The sequence below is a fragment of the Gastrolobium bilobum genome, unplaced genomic scaffold (assembly GCF_033153095.1).
Source record: "Gastrolobium bilobum isolate Gb01-03AN ecotype WA unplaced genomic scaffold, APGP_CSIRO_Gbil_v1 utg2059, whole genome shotgun sequence".
Classification (NCBI taxonomy): domain Eukaryota; kingdom Viridiplantae; phylum Streptophyta; class Magnoliopsida; order Fabales; family Fabaceae; genus Gastrolobium; species Gastrolobium bilobum.
The window spans coordinates 103,621-120,932 of record NW_026897401.1 but is presented as its reverse complement, the minus strand read 5'-3'; the positions used below and the strand labels follow the sequence as shown (position 1 = coordinate 120,932).

At 37.5% G+C, this 17,312-nt stretch overlaps 1 protein-coding gene across 1 annotated transcript; it reads left to right on the top strand.

Moving 5' to 3' along the window:
* Nucleotides 1-6,115: 6,115 nt before the first annotated feature.
* LOC133306634 (exocyst complex component EXO70A1) lies at nt 6,116-15,798 on the top strand. Its single transcript, XM_061506954.1, has 11 exons — nt 6,116-6,274; nt 6,599-6,694; nt 10,917-11,122; nt 12,220-12,453; nt 12,622-12,760; nt 12,838-13,050; nt 13,622-13,827; nt 14,112-14,309; nt 14,405-14,504; nt 15,337-15,572; nt 15,681-15,798. The coding sequence occupies exons 1-11, from the start codon at nt 6,116-6,118 to the stop codon at nt 15,796-15,798; spliced, it is 1,905 nt and encodes a 634-aa protein (XP_061362938.1).
* Nucleotides 15,799-17,312: the final 1,514 nt, after the last annotated feature.

Sequence of the window (17,312 nt, the reverse complement as noted above, 5' to 3'; positions counted from 1 at the left end):
CAAATGTATATAAGGAATCATCTTAACTTAGTATGTTGCTAATTAATAGTATAATTGGTAGCTGTGTGGATGGAGGGTCACTTTTCTTATCAGTGACACGGACAAAGTCAAATTTTTGTGTTCAGACCTTCTATACCAATCGCGATTCTTTCCATGCCCATGGTTGCATCACGTGCTCACCAAGGCCAAGACATAAGCTAAACGCGAAGTATGCATAATATTGGCTTTGTCTCATTGCAAGAATAAGGAACAAACGAGGTTATGTGTTTGCGTGTATATTGTTAGGAAAAAATAATTCTCATGTGGTTGCAAAAAATTTTCATGTCATTCTCAGTTTGTTTTCCATGCTAAGTGTTTTTTTTAATGTGGGACCAACATAAACTATGTGTCTGTTGGAGGGGTTACTTTTCAATTACAATATGAGAAATATAAATTTCTATATTGTTAAAGCCATATAATAATAATAAATATTTTTTGTACGGATTAAAGATTTTGAGTGGCAGCTTTAGAATACAACATATGCCCCTACGCTTCAAAGATTGATGGATCCTTGGTTGGAGCTTTAATTTTGTGTTCCCAGTGCACATCCCAATCAGTGGGCTGGAAGAGAGAGAAGGAGAGAAGAAAATGAGGAGAGAGAAAAATATTTTTTTTTCTCCAAGTGTCACTCTTTTAGTGGAAAGACCACCATGGGCTAGGACCACTTTAAAATTTTACCCTTTGTTGATCTTTCTCTTACATTGTACATAGTACCATAAAGATATGTGTTGGCTTGCCTCAAAACTAGTCTACCTTGATACTTTCCCTTTGGGATTTCTGGAATTTGTTGACATATTATAGGATTTAAGACAGATTTTTAGATATGTTGTAAAAGATAACGCTCTCATAGGTTAATACCCTTATCCATAGTTGCATACCTTGTGTTTTTTTTTATGTAGGGATATGCAAAATAGCCAAAAAAACTGAACCGAACCATAAATTGAACTGAACTGCACTTAAAATAACTGATTTTTAAAAATCAGTTCATGAACTGAAACGATTTTTAAAGAATCAGTTCATGAACCGCACTTATTTTTAAAACCATTTCAAGAACCGAACCATTTTTGAACCGAACCGAACTATTTCCCACTGAACTGAACCATTTTTGAACCGAACTGAAATGGTTTTGAACTGAATCGAACTTTTTTCGAACCAAATTATTTAAACCAATTCGGTTCAATTTTTAAAAAAAATCAGTTTAATTTGATCTATACACACCCTTACTTTTATGGATAAATGTATATTATACTGAACATTGTTATTTCTCTCAGAAATCTTCACCAAAAAGTGGTACATACCCTTATACAATTTTATTTTATTTTTGGTACATTATCGATATCCAATTTAGATAGTGAAAAATGCTAAACAACAATTGATTCCCCTATCTTTTTTTTTAATATCTTTGAGCTATTCCCGTATTTTCAAAGCTAACCCACCTGCCGCATTGTTTACTTTTGTTCTTGAATTCCACTCTGATACGTAGTAAATATTGGGAGTATAGGTTATAATTATTTATTGTAATTATTATTATTTTTTTCTTTACTAAATAGATTATAATAAGTCAAATAATAAGGAATAAGATTGATTTATCTGATTGTTTCCTTAAAACTAACCTTTTAATTATGAAAGTAATTATTCTTATTAAATTATTTACTGTAATGGATGCACATAATTATTCAAGAAATAAATTCAACTTGTCATATTTCGGCTTACTACATCAGCATTTTTATTGAAAAATTTCTTTGAGCAGCCTTTCCTCACTTTATTTTTTGGAAATTATTATTTAATATTATATCTTAATACATATTTCTCTTTTTTTGTGGCTATTTGACCCCTTTTCCCTTTAATTAATTGAAAATTACCAGTATACCCTCGTTTCGAAACATATCATCCATCTGTCCTTATTTGACCGTTGATCCACTTATGTACTCGAGTATATGGAAAAATACTCAAGTATATTGCGTAAAAAAATATATACCCGAGTATTTTTCATATTTTGGGAAATCATTTGAATTATTTACTCGAGTATCACCATTGATACTCGAGCATCCGTAGCGGACTAGGTTTTTAAAAAAACCTTCTCCTCTCTTATTTTTCCCCCCAGCTAATACCCGAGTAAAGCTTTTTAAAAGAGAAATCCTAGCCCATCTTCCCTTCAATTTCATCCACTTTTCCTTCAAATTTCACCGGTTATTTCACCCTTTCCAGTGTCACGAACAAAATCCCTCTCTTTTTGGGTCATTCCATCCACGATTTTGGGTGTTTTGAAGGTGTTACCTGCATATTTTGGAGCACGCTTTGGTACCTAATATTTCTCCAAATGGGTTCTTCTCTTGGTTTGATATCTCCTTATCATTTATAGCTTTTTCCATTCAGTTTGGCCTTTTCTTTTAGTTGATTTTCAAATTCATTTTGTGTACTGTTCTTCATGCATTTTTTTGAGTTTCTTAGGTTAATTTCTGTAGTGAGTTGACTAATTGGTCAATCTTTTAAATGGCTTCCTTAACCTTCTTTGAAATTCTCCTACCTTCTGCCATATCTTTCTGAGTCTATCATGTCTCCTGACAAAATATTCAACAAGTCTAGAGTCGTCATCTTGACCAATGTTGTTATCGGCATATTGCGTGCACCTCTGAGAATCTTATTCACACACTCGAATAAGTTTGTCGTCATGTGACCAAACCTCTATCCCTTCTCATCATAAGACTTGCACCATTGCTACTTCAAGATCCGATCAAGCCATGCTGCAACTTTCGAGGGGTTATTGTCGATAAATTATTGAAATCTCATGTCAAAGAGAATCTTCGAACTCGTGTGCCTTGCAAAATAGAACATTTCAATACATTATCATATTACTATATAAAGAATCAAAATTTACAAATATTTCATATTAATGAAATTTTATACCTAGTTTCATCAATGTTTTCTTCAATTCGACATTCTTGAACCTAGTATTAAAGTTGCTTCCGATGTAACATAAGCAGAATACATGATAGCCAACCAGCATGATCTCTAGCCGTCCTTTTGATGCTTGGGTGATGATCAAATATTAGAAAAATACCCAACCTTTGTGTCATATGAAAATGTAAAAGGTTAAGAAACCATGACCAATCTACCAACTTCTCACCTAGAGGAACGGTAACAAAGGCAAATTGTAGAATATATTCATCTCCATCCTATGACGTTGCAATCAAAAGGGTTCCTTTGTATTCCCATATAGATGAGTACCATCAATTTGAAGTATCAGCTTACAGAATTTAAAGGCCTCAATGCACTGGCGAAAAGACCAAAAAACTATATGAAAGATGACCTTATCACTGACAAGCCAATGATGGATAAAATGTTGATCGGTATCAAGCTGGAAGACAGAACCCACCGTACACTGCATCATGTATGTCAGCCAATTGGGTAAGAATGCATATGATCTGTCCAGGTGACTAAATAACTTCACAATGCTCTTCATTTTTGCCTTCCAAGCTTTCCTGTAGGATATTTTGTAGCCATACAACTGTTGTATCCTCTCTTGAATCAGAACTGGCTTCACAGTTGGATCTTCCTTTAATATACATATCAAAACAAAGCAATAAATATTTTTCACTAAATTAATAACATAAACAAATGATATTTAAATGCAAATCATAAAAACTATACCCATAATGGTTGCACATATAACCTTTGAATCAAGCTGTCTATGATCCCGGGCAAGAGCCTGGTTCAGGTAGGTGTGATCCTTACCCCACTTGCGGATCACCCATTTGTTTCTATTCTTGGGCATGATTGCCCTTACATAATAGGGACAACTGTCACCATGGTTTCAGCACTTCATCACAAATCTATTCTCATCGCTTTTTTCAACTATGGTTGTACGATGCTATTTCATACAAAATAATTTCACGACATGTAGCATTTCATATTTGGAACCGAACTTCTGTTGCACATATAAAGATCCCTTAATCTTCAACCATCGTGCAAGTCATTGTCACCATACAACATCTTCATCTCGTCATTAGGGTACGCCCAATTAATGAAGGAATAATGCTGGCTTTCATTCCAAAATGGCTCAATCTTTGACCCTGCATCTAAAGCATGATTTTTTTGTTAGAAACAATAGCAGCACAAATATAAAATGTTCAATAAAAATTGAAATGTACTAACTTACCACTACTAACTGGATCAACATAAAGTGGTGACATACTCAAAGAACTTAGGGTTACTGTATTCATGTTAGCGTCAAAATCACCCTCCACGTCAGTATCTGACAAATCACCTTATGGAATAACACTTTCAAGTTCTCCATCCCTTTTGCTGACCATATCCTCCTCTCCCTCCCTCCCTCAATATTATTCGACTTAACACCTCTGCAGGTGCAGATAAAATGACAATTGTGTCTTCTTGACCAAAATATTATGGATTGTTTGTATGCGTGGGTAAAGATGAACACCGACCAGAATCAACTTCAACATATGTCTCAATAAATTTTTGTACTTTTCGGTAATCAAATGCATCTGTGACAAACTCTACATCTTCATCGTCATTGATATCGTTACCAATGTATCATATTGTATCCTTATCAACTAGAGTCTCTAACCTGATTATCAAGCAATGAATACATTGGCTACCTTCTAGCCCCAATTTTTGGTGAATTCCCCCCTTGAGTCCATTGTATGTAGTGCCCGTTTGATTTTCATCATTTTCATTTTTCCTTCAAATCGGACACCAGACCTTCAAATTGCCTCCCATTGTGGTAGATAACTGCAGGATAAATGTTTGAACTTGAGCTCATCTTTCAACACGAAATTGGGTCTAGGGTTTGGCTTGGATTCAGATTTTTGAATTTTTTTTTGAATATGTAAGTGTAATGACAATGATTTCACAAGATACAATCTATGGAAACTGTGGGATGGAATACAAGCTTAATGGCTTGGACTAGAGATGAGAAACGAGGGAAATTTTTAGGGTAAAAAACAGGTAAGTGACAAATGAAGCCGAAACCCGCTAATTTAAGGGTTTCGGGCCGACACATACTCAAGTATCTAGGATGAATACTCGAGTAAATATTGTGATACTCGAGTATTAGGATCCATACTCAGGTAAATAATTCTAGAAATGATGAACATCTTCAACTATGACAATATACTCGAGTGTATATGTTATATACTCGAGTATATTTTTTGGTCAACGGTCAAACATGGATAGATTGGTGTTATGTTTAAGGAAATGATCAAATTTTATAAATAGTTTAAAAACAGGGGCAAAATGATAATTTTTAATTAATTAAAGGGCAAGTGGATCAAATAACCCATTTTCTGATACATCTATTTAATGTAGATTTCTATTTGGACTTTCCTTTTATTTTGGCTGAAATTTAAATTTAAATATAAACTTATAAGAGATAGGATATTTTTACTATCATTTTTTTTTGTAATTATCACTCTACTACTACTCTTATTATGGATTCAAAAATTGTTTTTCTTTTCTCTCTCTTCATTTAATTTTTTTTTTAATCCAATAATAATCAGAATGGTAGAAGAAAAAATTATGGGAAAAATGTGTATCATTTTAAAAGATATAAAGTTGTGTCATTTTAAGAGAGAGAAAGAGATACATAAAGGACGAGAAAAAGTTACAAAAAAAAAAATAAAGGTGGGTTCCATCTCTTTATAAGAATAAAAGAATATAAATTGTGTCATTTAAAAAGATAAACACTTTTCTCAAAAATTATTAGTAGGAATATCCTACCTCAACTTATAAATCTCAACTCATAAATGTTTGACACAAACTTTATCCCAACACATGTAAAAAAAGAAGAAAAAGAAAAATGAGAAAGCAGCATGGGAACCAGATGGGCCCCCAAAGCACGTGGGGGCCACAGCCCCTGTTGCTTCAACCGATTCTTTTAACCGTCTTGCGAGGGGCACGGAAACAAAGTGGGAACACAGCAACTGACGCATTTCGAAGCAAAAAAAAAAGAAAAAAAATCACCACCGATTTTTGGATCAAATCGGCATCTAGTGCGTTTTTTTGGTTTTCCGAGTGACCAAACAGAGAAGAGAAAGTGAGAGAAAAATAGGTCCCAATGGGGATTCCGCAAGCCATGGATTCTCTCAGGGAAAGAGCAGCGTTCGTGAAGGACTCGCTCCATAAGAGCCAGACCATCACCGATAACATGGTCTCCATTCTCGGTTCCTTCGATCACCGCCTCTCCGCCCTCGAGACCGCCATGCGTCCCACTCAGGTAAGCACGCTCGCTCGCTTCTCTCTTCATTTCCCGCCACAAATGGCAGAAGGACTGAGCCGTTTGCATCACACGCTTCCGATTCCTTCGTAAGAAGCCAATACAAGAAAATTCATCTATGCTTTTATATTTTGTAGCTTGGCATTGCAATCACGAGGTGCATTGATCAAACATTGCTCTTCACTGTTATCGTTGATCTCTTCACTCTCTCTCTCTCTTTTGGTTTAAATTTACGGAGCAATTGTGATTCAGCTGTTGATTTGACTTGGATTAAGTGTTAGTTAGGGTTTTAATTTTCTTTTCTTTTGTTTCGCTATATGGTAGATAAAAACGCATTCGATTCGAAGTGCGCATGACAATATTGACAAGACTCTAAAGGCAGCAGAGGTGATTTTGGCGCAATTCGACCAGACCCGCAAGGTAGGTACCTAATTTGCTTTATTTACAATTCATTAGCATGTTCCTGTAGTAGGTAGATAAGTTTCTAATTCTGAATTTGGTGTGCCAATGTGATAAAGAAATAGTAGCTAGTGGTTTAGCTTTAGCCGATTGTTAATATGTGGCTATCAGTGCATTGTTATGGAAACGTCAAATTTTCGCCTATGTTTATGTTGTTGAACGTGAAAATATAAGCTTGTAGGCCTTTCATGTTTATGAATCAATTAATTATTTCTATTTTATCTATTCTGCTTGTCTAATGTCATTGGACTTCGCGGACATTAGACAATGAATCATGTTGTAGTAAAGTATGAAAATGGTCTACTAAGGTTCAATTTAACTGTGAGCTGAAAAAAGAAAAGTTTTATCATTTAATGTAGGTTATACTTATCTCATTTTGCATGAGAGAAACAACTTTCCTATACACACAAAAGAGGGGTGGGTCCCACCTTTTTTTTTCTCTCTACTCTTACCTATGAGTCCCACTTATAGTTTTGTTTCTACAACATGAGATAACAATTTTTCTACAACATAAAAAAATTATTTCATGTTAAAATGATTAGATATGATTGGATTACTTCTTATCTGTAAATATTCTGTTTGGATTAGGTCTGGGACTTTCACTTAAGCCCATTAGGGTATCTATATATTGTAACTCTCTGAATTAGATCAATACACAACATATTATTTTATATTCAAGTTGGTACCAGAGCTCTTTTGTTCTGGAGACCCTCGCTTCCGCTTAAAACCTTGTTTTCGCTTTAAAACATATGCCCACTGCTTAGGAGTCCTCTTTTCTTTGTCGTGCGTCCTTCCGGCAAGCCATCAAGGGCTGTAAACCCCTTCTGAGTCATTCCCGAACGCGTCAGCACCTCTGCCAGCCACCAGAACCACCGTCCGTCACTGTTCAGGCCGTCGGAGAAGTTTTCCGGCGAGTTTTCAGCCCGGACCATACGCGATCAGAACCCTCTCCTCCCGGCGACCAAGTCTGTGGAAGTCCGGCCACCATCGGAGCTCTCACGCGCCGCCCATCTCCTCTGCGCGTGGTGCTCACGCGCCACCTTCTGCCGGCGCGTGTGCACTATTCCGGCAGCTTTTTTCGGTCGGTCTTGGACAGAGAAGCTCGCCTTCTTCTCCTCTTTCCAGATCTGTGGTTGGTTCTTTGTGGGTCTGACTTTTTGTGCGCACCTCTTCTTGATCGGTGATCAGGTTCGATCCTATTTCCTCGGTTTATATTTTTTGGAATTTAATATAATGGCAGCAACTTCTCCTGTCCATTCGGAGGTCAGTTCTCCACCTCCTCTTGTCAAAAGTTCTCCCAATATCATCTCCACCAATGTTGGGTCCATCACCTCTTCAAAGTTGAAAGGTTCTGTTAATTACAAGAACTGGGCCACCTCTGTTCGAGTTTGGTTCTTTGGACAGGGACATGGGAACCATCTCACGACTAAGTCTACTGATGTTCCTAAGGAGGAAAAATCTGATTGGGAAAAGATTGACAACCAGCTTCTGAGTATCCTTTGGCAGTCTATTGATCCAGTCATCTTGGACATCTTCTATTCTTTTCAAACTTGCACTGAAGTGTGGGAGGAAGCAAAATACCTCTACACTAATGATGTTCAGCAGCTCTATTTCATCATCTCTCAGTTTATGGAACTGAGCAAATCATCTGACATTCAGATGGAGACATATGTTGGCAAGAGTCGATCTTTGATGCAGGCATATTTGGATATGTTGCCTTACCCTACTGATGCTTCGGCATATCGGAAACAGATGGAACGTCTCTTTATGGTTGCCACACTGTCTGGTCTCCTCGAAGAATATGATAATGTCCGAGATACTATCTTGACTAGTGGGGATCCTGATTTATCAATGACGTATCAGCATCTTCTGAATCTTAATAAGAAATATGCTCCTGCATCGTCTGCTGTTGTTGATTCCACTGCTCTAGTTTCCCGTACTGACTTTCGCGGGAACATTGGAGGTGGACGTGGTCGTGGTAGAGGCCAGGGAGGACGTGGTCAGCGACCTCGTTGTCATTATTGTCAGCAACTTGGTCATTATGAGGAACGTTGCTACACAAAGTATCCTCACCTGCGACCTTCTTATGCTACTAATATGCTCAATTGGACACTGCTTCAAATGGTACAGTCTCTCTCTCCTCTGAAGACTATGCAGCATTCCAGACCCTTCTCAGGAAGGCCTCTCCTCAGTCTCAGGCCTCTGCTTCAGAAACTGGTAATCTCGTTGCTTGTGTTTCTCATTCTGCACCACTTGGTCCTTGGATATTTGACTCAGGTGCTACTGACCACCTCTGTGGTAATAAGGAACTTTTTTCATCCCTTACATATTCTGATAATTTACCCTCTTTTACTGTTGCTGATGGCACTAAGGCCCCTGTTTATGGGATTGGACAAATCTGTCCAACCTCCTCATTGACCTTGACATCTGTCTATTACATTCCTAACATCCCTTATAATTTAATATCTGTTAGTAAATTGATCAATTCTCTTAACTGTATTGTCACCTTCTCAAACCATTCTGATTTTGTGCAGGACCCGGGTACGAGGAAGACGATTGGAGTGGGCCGTGAGTCACGGGGTCTGTTCTACCTGGTTGTGCCGAGTCCTTCAGTTGCTTGTTCTCTCACAGAATCTCCACAACTCATCCACAGTCGTCTCGGGCATCCTAGTCTTTCAAAATTACAGAAGATGGTTCCTCTTTTATCCGGTTTTCAGACTTTAGATTGTCAGTCATGTCAGCAAGGAAAGCACATACGCTCCTCCTTTGCTAATCGAGTCAATAAACGAGTTGATGCTCCTTTTTCAATTATTCATTCAGATATTTGGGGTCCCAGTCGTAGTGTGTCTGTTTTAGGTTTTCGGTATTTTGTTACCTTTATTGATGATTTTTCCCGTTGTACTTGGATTTCTTTAATGAAAAACCATTCTGAGTTATTTTCTATTTATCAAAAATTCTCTGCTGAAATTCATACTCAATTTGGTGCTCACAATATAAACGCATCAGCTTGAGGGGGAGTGTTAGAATGATTAGATATGATTGGATTACTTCCTATCTGTAAATATTCTATTTGGATTAGGTCTGGGCCTTTCACTTAAGCCCATTAGGGTCTCTATACACAACATATTATTTTATATTCAAGTAGCCCTCACCTAACACCTAAGGTTTTAGGTTGAAGCGGTTCTTATCAAGTGGTATCAGAGCCTCGTGTCCCGGGTTCAAACCTCGCCGCCCCCAACTTTCTCTTATGGAATTTCTTAGCACAGGTAGGCTAGGCCTGTTGCATCATCCACTCTTCAAGCCCAATGGGCTCTCGTGTGAGGGGGCGTGTTGAGATATATAAAACTATTAATGTAGCCTCACCCAACAGCTTAAGCTTTTGGGTTGAATTGGTTCTTTACATGATATCAGAGCTTGAGTGATTACAAGGTCACAAGTTCGATCCTCACCGCCCCCAGTTTAAAGTGGAATTAAAACAAAAAGCACAAAAAAGTAAAACCAAAGATTGGGCTTGTACAATATCCACACTTCAAGTCCAAAGGGCTCTTGTGTGAGAGAGTGTGTTAGAGATTAATATAAATCATTAAAAAGGGCCCTCACCTAACACCTTAAGGTTTTAGGTTGAAGTGGTTCTATACATGGTATCAGAGCCTCGTGTCCCGGGTTCGAACCTCGCTGCCCTCCACTTTCTCTTGTGGAATTTCTTAGCACAGGTAGGCTGGGCCTATTGCATCATCCACTCTTCAAGCTCAATGGACTCTCGTGTGAGGGGGCGTGTCAAGATATATAGTCTCACATTGGTTGTATAAGCAACTAATGTGGAGTTTATAAGGCCTTGGGCACTCCCACCCTTTGAGCTAGCTTTTGGGGTGGTGTATCCCAAGGTTCTTTACATTTCCCTTTAATGTAACTAATGACTGTATCCAATGAAAAATTTGGTACCCATTTTTTTCCATTCTTGCTCCCCTGCCACCTTCCGTAACCTCTTATTATCCTACATTTCGTTTTTTGGTATAAAGTTCAGGGTTGAACTTCCAACTACTGATTTTACAATGTTGGTCTTCTTTAAATTGCATCTATAACTGAAATCCTTTGCACTTTTGGGCAATTGATAAGTATAATATTATGATAATTTTTCCATTTAACTTACTTTTTATGATTTTCATTCAAATTTAACCATTAGGCGGAGGCTAAAATACTGCGAGGGCCACATGAGGATCTAGAAAGCTATTTAGAAGCAATTGACCAGCTGAGAGCTAATGTTCGTTTCTTCAGCAGCAAAAAAAGTTTCAAAAGTAGTGAAGGTATCATCAACCATGCCAACAGCTTGCTTGCGAAAGCTATCTCAAAGCTGGAAGACGAGTTCAGACATCTTTTGACAAATTACAGGTTGGTCTTCTCAAATTTGAATTTCTGCTTTTATTTTCAGTAAACCTGTGTTTGTGTATGCATTATATTTACTCTTAATTTATATTTGGATTTTTAGCCCTTCTTAGCACTAACTTGTGGATTCTAATGTACCTGTTTCAACTAGATCACCACTAGAGAGTAATTTAAACCACTTTGGATGGTTTTGGATACCTAACAACTTTTACCTTAGTTTTCTCATATACATAATAGAAGTTTTAGTAATTTTTTAAAGGAAAAAATATTTATCCTTTTAAATGACACAACTTATATTCTTTCACTCTCACAAAGAGATGGGATCCACACTTTATTTTTTTTTGTCAACTCTCTCACTTCCTTTTTCTATCTCTTTCTCTCTCTTAAAATGACATAACTTTACCTCCTTTAAAATGACACACACTTTACCCTTTTTTTAAATCTTATTCATGGAGAAATGGGTTTTGTTTTAATTTTTATATTGATGAACTCGACTATTCCCCCTTTCAAATTACTCCCTTCATCCGAGACACTTGATTGACCTCACCTGTTATTTTTGTTTATCTCTTTCCTCATGTTCTTTTCTATAAGGATTACTGAATTATTTATGATATTTTGTATTCTTTAAAGAACTAAATAACAAAGGAATGACGTATTACAGAAGAAAGACAAGGTTAAGAAGACTAAAAATGTATGGAGTTTCATTAAATGATTTTGTTTGAATAATTTACTACTACTGTTGGATTCTTGGTGATTTAATTTGGCAGGGGAGCCTTGAAGGTAATGCACATTATATTTCTCTCCTAAAGGCAAACAACAGGATCACTTTTCACATGCAATTTAAGACAAACTTACCTAATTCCACTTTGCAGTTTGGTATATAGTTTTTACTTGTTGAACTTTTTCAAGAACAGGAAAAGCCTCTTGCATATTTGTTTTACATTCATAAAAAAACTGCAATTTCTTCATATGAGTCTTGTTCCTTATGCATATCTCATTTTAGATACTCGAAAGTTTTCTGGTATTTGTCATTGGGCTCTAAAACCTAAAACGTCTGTCATGATACATGATAAAAAATTTAACAAATCGACTTTTGATTCCAGCAAGCCGGTGGAACCTGACCGCCTCTTTGATTGCCTACCAAACTCTCTAAGGCCGTCGGCTTCTGGGCAGCAAAGTGAGGGTGGTGGCAAAAACCATTCTGAAAAAAAAAGTATGGAAACTGTCACTTTCACACTTCCAACCCTCATTCCACCCAGAGTTTTACCTTTGCTACATGATTTAGCACAACAAATGGTTCAAGCTGGCCATCAACAACAGCTCTTTCGAATCTACAGGTACGGATGTTTCTTTCTTTCCGTATAATCTGATGACCAAGTTGTTGCATGTATTTTATGTCCGAAGCTAGAATTATATGTGATCAAGCATGGAACGAGTTCGCACATGTTTTTTTTTTTAATAAAATTTAGATGCAATTATGATAATTATATGTTCCGAATTTGTAGAGACACCCGTGCTGCCGTCTTGGAACAAAGTCTTAGGAAGTTAGGTGTAGAGAGGCTGAGTAAAGATGATGTTCAGAAAATGCAGTGGGAGGTTTTGGAGGCTAAGATTGGGAACTGGATTCATTACATGAGGATTGCCGTAAGGATGAATATGTAATCCCTTTTTTATCTGTTATATTTTTGGCTCCATGCATCTTTCTAATTTTACTTGAACAGGTCAAATTGTTGTTTTCTGGGGAAAAGAAAATCTGCGATCAAATATTTGACAGTGTTGATTCTTTGAAAACTCAATGTTTTGCTGAAGTCACTGCTAGCAGCGTGGCTATGCTTCTTAGTTTTGGGGAGGCTATTGCCAAAAGCAAGAGGTCACCTGAAAAATTATTTGTTCTTCTAGACATGTATGAGATAATGAGAGAACTTCAATCAGAGGTATTGTTAAGTTTAGATTTCAGGACTGACTTTTACCAGACTTAAGCACATTATTTATTTCCGTATAAAATGACTCTTATTGTAAGGGGATGATATAATATTGAGGCTCTCCAAGTTGTCTTTTTATTTTTCGGACACTCGTAAGTTATCAATTTGAATTTGTGATTGCTCAGTTCAAGTTGAAGAAGATTTGTTATTTGAAGGATAACATGTCATTCCAGTGAAACCAAAAGTTATGAAACCATCCTTAAGAGGCGAGAAAAGAGTTGAGCGAAAAAAAGCAAGTAGAAACACTGCACAGTATATGAAAAGGAAGTAAAAAGTTGCTAAAATAACTCTAGTTTTGATGTAGGTTTGTGCTGGCATTTGTTGATAAGAAATGTAATTGATTTTCAGTATCTGCTCTGAATTGGTAGGATCATTGTAGGTCTGATCTTGATTCTTTTTGACATTTACATAAGTCTAACTTAAAACTTAGATTGCAATTCTGTTCTTTGTATGTTATTCCTGTACTATTTTTTTTGTTTTTACCTTCTTTTTTTGTTTTGGGCGGGGGTGGTTCGTGATGCAGATTGAGACACTTTTTGAAAGTAAAGCTTGCACTGAAATGCGGGAAGCTGCAATGAGTTTGACAAAGCGACTAGCTCAGACAGCCCAAGAAACCTTTGCTGACTTTGAGGAAGCAGTTGAAAAAGATGCAACAAAAACTGCTGTGCAAGATGGAACTGTCCACCCTCTGACTAGCTATGTGATCAACTACGTGAAGTTTCTCTATGAGTGAGTGATGCTGATATGTTGATTTGTGGCTTGCCTGCTGCTTTTTGTTATATTGTGTCTGTCTGTGTGTGGGTTTACCCTTTTCCAAAACATTTATTTGGAGCACAAAAAGAAAAAAAAAATTATGGAAATAATTCCGTTTTGTTGATGTTTCCTATGAGGTTATAACTTCTGAAAGTTGACCCAAATAGCATTCACACTCTGTTACTCTGAATTTTTACTACATTGGACTTTAGTGCCTTTGCAAATTTTACCATCTCACTGTGGGTGCTGAATGCGGGCAGTTATCAAGCAACTCTTAAACAACTTTTTCAAGAGTTTGATCCCGGCGAACCAGAAGCTCAGTTAGCATCTGTTACGACAAGGATTATGCAGGCACTCCAGAATAACCTAGATGGAAAGTCAAAACAATATAAAGACCCAGCGTTAACCCAGCTGTTTCTGATGAACAATATCCATTACATAGTGAGATCTGTGAGAAGGTTGGTTATTAATTTTTCCCTAATCCCCTGATAAAAATATTGTAAGATGGATATTTTATCTGGATTCAATGCCATTTTGCATATTGTACTTACAGGTCAGAGGCAAAGGACATGTTGGGGGATGACTGGGTGCAAATACACAGAAGAATTGTGCAGCAGCATGCAAATCAGTACAAAAGGATCTCTTGGGCAAAGGTTAATTTCTTTACATTCAATTCCTTGTGCTATAGAATCTCTGTGCTATTTTTTTAATACTCTTGATAATCTATTATGTTAAGATGAGTTACGGATATGAGCACCTGGTTCATACCTAGATACATTTCCAGCCTAACTACACCTTTCCTTTAAAGAGGTTGAGTTCAAACTCCTTCCCTCGTAAGTCTGGGAAGGTACCTAATGAGTAATGACATATTCACTGCTCCTTAATTTGAAATGTTATCTTCCCACCATTTATTTTACTTAGGTTGATTCATTTGTGAAACCAATTCATAAATACAGTCAATTCTGGATTTATTAATTTATTAAAAAAAATTAAAAAAAATAAAATAAAATTGTTACTTGTCGTTTGAGGGTAAAGGAAGAAGGTTGGGTCAGGCTTACCAAGCCGGTTTAATAGAGAGCTATTTATATGAGATGATGTTGCTGTTACATTTTGTTTTGGTATCGGAGAAGAGTAATCGAAATGTCAGGTTTTTTTTTTTTTTTCACCTTTCTGTTGCAAGTCATTATTCCTCTTTTCATTATCAGGTGTATATTCTTTCATTTCTTTTATAGGATAAGCCCTGGCTCAACGTTTTTGAGGTTTATAATAACAACGAATTTGTAGGCTTCCCTTGATGTCTCATACGACACTGTTCTCACATAAAACAAGCTGCTTGTTTTATGTAAATATGTACTAACTTCAGTATTGCAGTCGTTATGCCGTAGATGGGCGTTGATGATGTTAATCCAAATCATTTTTTAATTTCACCCTGAATTTGTGTGACGAGGATTTTATTAATATAGTTAGTGTTGTATGATCCTGCAGATTTTGCAGTGCCTCACTGTCCAAGGAGCTAATTCATCCGGTGGAGCGGACAGCAACAGTGGAGTTTCAAGAGCAATGATTAAAGATAGGTTCAAGACCTTTAACGTTCAAATTGAGGAGCTTCATCAGAGACAATCTCAATGGACTGTTCCTGATAGTGAGTTGCGTGAATCTCTTAGACTGGCTGTTGCTGAAGTCCTGTTGCCTGCCTATAGATCTTTCCTTAAACGTTTTGGGTATGTTTCGGTTAGGGTGTTTATTTATTTATTTAATTTTCTGTTTTCTAATTATCTCATTCAAAGTTTATCCTTCTCATGGTGATGAACATGTATTTAATCTTTCAGGCCCATGATTGAGAATGGCAAAAATCCTCAGAAGTACATCAGATACTCTCCCGAGAATCTTGAGCAAATGCTGGGTGAGTTTTTCGAGAGCAAGACATGGGGTGAACAGAAGCGGTGAATAGAATTGCATAGATTGCTTTCCTTTGTGTTTTGGAAACTTAGGTACTCATTAAAGATTGGTCTATAATGTAGGCGTATAGTCCTTTTATTCAAATTGATTTCTTTCCCTCTCCTTTAGTAACAAAATGCTTCTTGCCAGGCACCCAATTGGAAAATTGGCAATGAAGAGTTTATGCGTGATTTATTTATTTATTTCTCCTAATTGAATAGGGCTTTTAATCTCAGGCCCTCTCACGGGTTAAATATACCGAGCAAGAAAGATAAATATTTAAATCAGTTGGTAATTTAAAGACAGTATGTGGGACTAAATGTTTTCTTTTTCTTTTTATATTTTTTGTATTTTAAAATTTAAATGTATATTAAAAATATAAAAAGATAATGAAAAAAATCTTTAATGCGTATAAAATTAAAACAAAGCAAACTCAATGTACTCAACCTAAGTGTTAAATACATATTTACCCCAAACTAGCTCAATAAAATTTAAGCTTTATGTATTGGAAATTATGGGTGTGCATGACAACCTTTCCGAAATCATTTTTTTTTTTAATTTCTGTTCGCGGGAACAGAAATGGATAGAAAACTCGTTTGGTAAAATCGGTTTATTTTTTTGTTCCCGAGATAAACCAGTTTAATTTTTGTGCTAGGGAACAGAAAAAAGAATTAGAAATTTTCAGCTTTCTTGTTCCCAGGCACAAAATGAGAAATACTTATCTCTCTCAATTACTCTCCACCTCTATCATCATCACCACCACCACCACCGTCATCATCCCGACTCGACTACTGCCACCATCGTAGCCGCCGCCGTCACCAGCCCCCACCACCACGACGCCACCGCAAACGCCACCATCACCACCACACCACCTCCACCCATTACTACCACTATGTCACCGTCACCACCACCACCACCACAACCATCACCAATACCGCCATCAGCCATCACCATCATCAACGCAATCACTGTCGTCATCGCCGTCACCGCCACCATCGCCATCACCACGCCACTGCCACAACCATCATCGCCACCACTACCACCACCACGATGCCACCGCTACCATCACCGCCACTGTCACCAACCACCGCTACCATTGCCGCAGCCACTTGTGTCATTGCCACCGTCGCCGCCGCGACCAACCACCACCATCGCCACCATTACACCACCCCCACCACGACCATCACCACGCCATTGCCACCACTACCACCACCGCTACCATCACCACCACCACCACCACCACCACCATGATGCCATCACAACCACCACCACCATGCCACCGCTACCATTGTCGCAACCATTGCCGTCACCTCCACCACCACCATCCCCAGCACTACCGTCGCCGCTGCCACCATTACTACTACCATCGCCGCAGCCACTGTCATCATAACCACTACCACTATCATCACCACGTCATTGCCACCACCACTACTGTACCGTCGTTGTCGCCACCACCACCACGACCACACCATATGGGAAGGAAAGTGATGATCCGAAATTTGTTTATATTTAATAGGAATTAT

What these genes read in the sequence shown, in the direction of transcription:
- LOC133306634 (XM_061506954.1), top strand. Translation starts at nt 6,116, where the DNA reads ATGGGGATTCCGCAAGCCATGGATTCTCTCAGGGAAAGAGCAGCGTTC. An exon ending in AATTCGACCAGACCCGCAAG is followed by an intron (nt 6,695 to 10,916) that starts GTAGGTACCTAA and finishes TTTAACCATTAG; the next exon opens with GCGGAGGCTAAAATACTGCG. An exon ending in ATAGTGAGATCTGTGAGAAG is followed by an intron (nt 14,310 to 14,404) that starts GTTGGTTATTAA and finishes TTGTACTTACAG; the next exon opens with GTCAGAGGCAAAGGACATGT.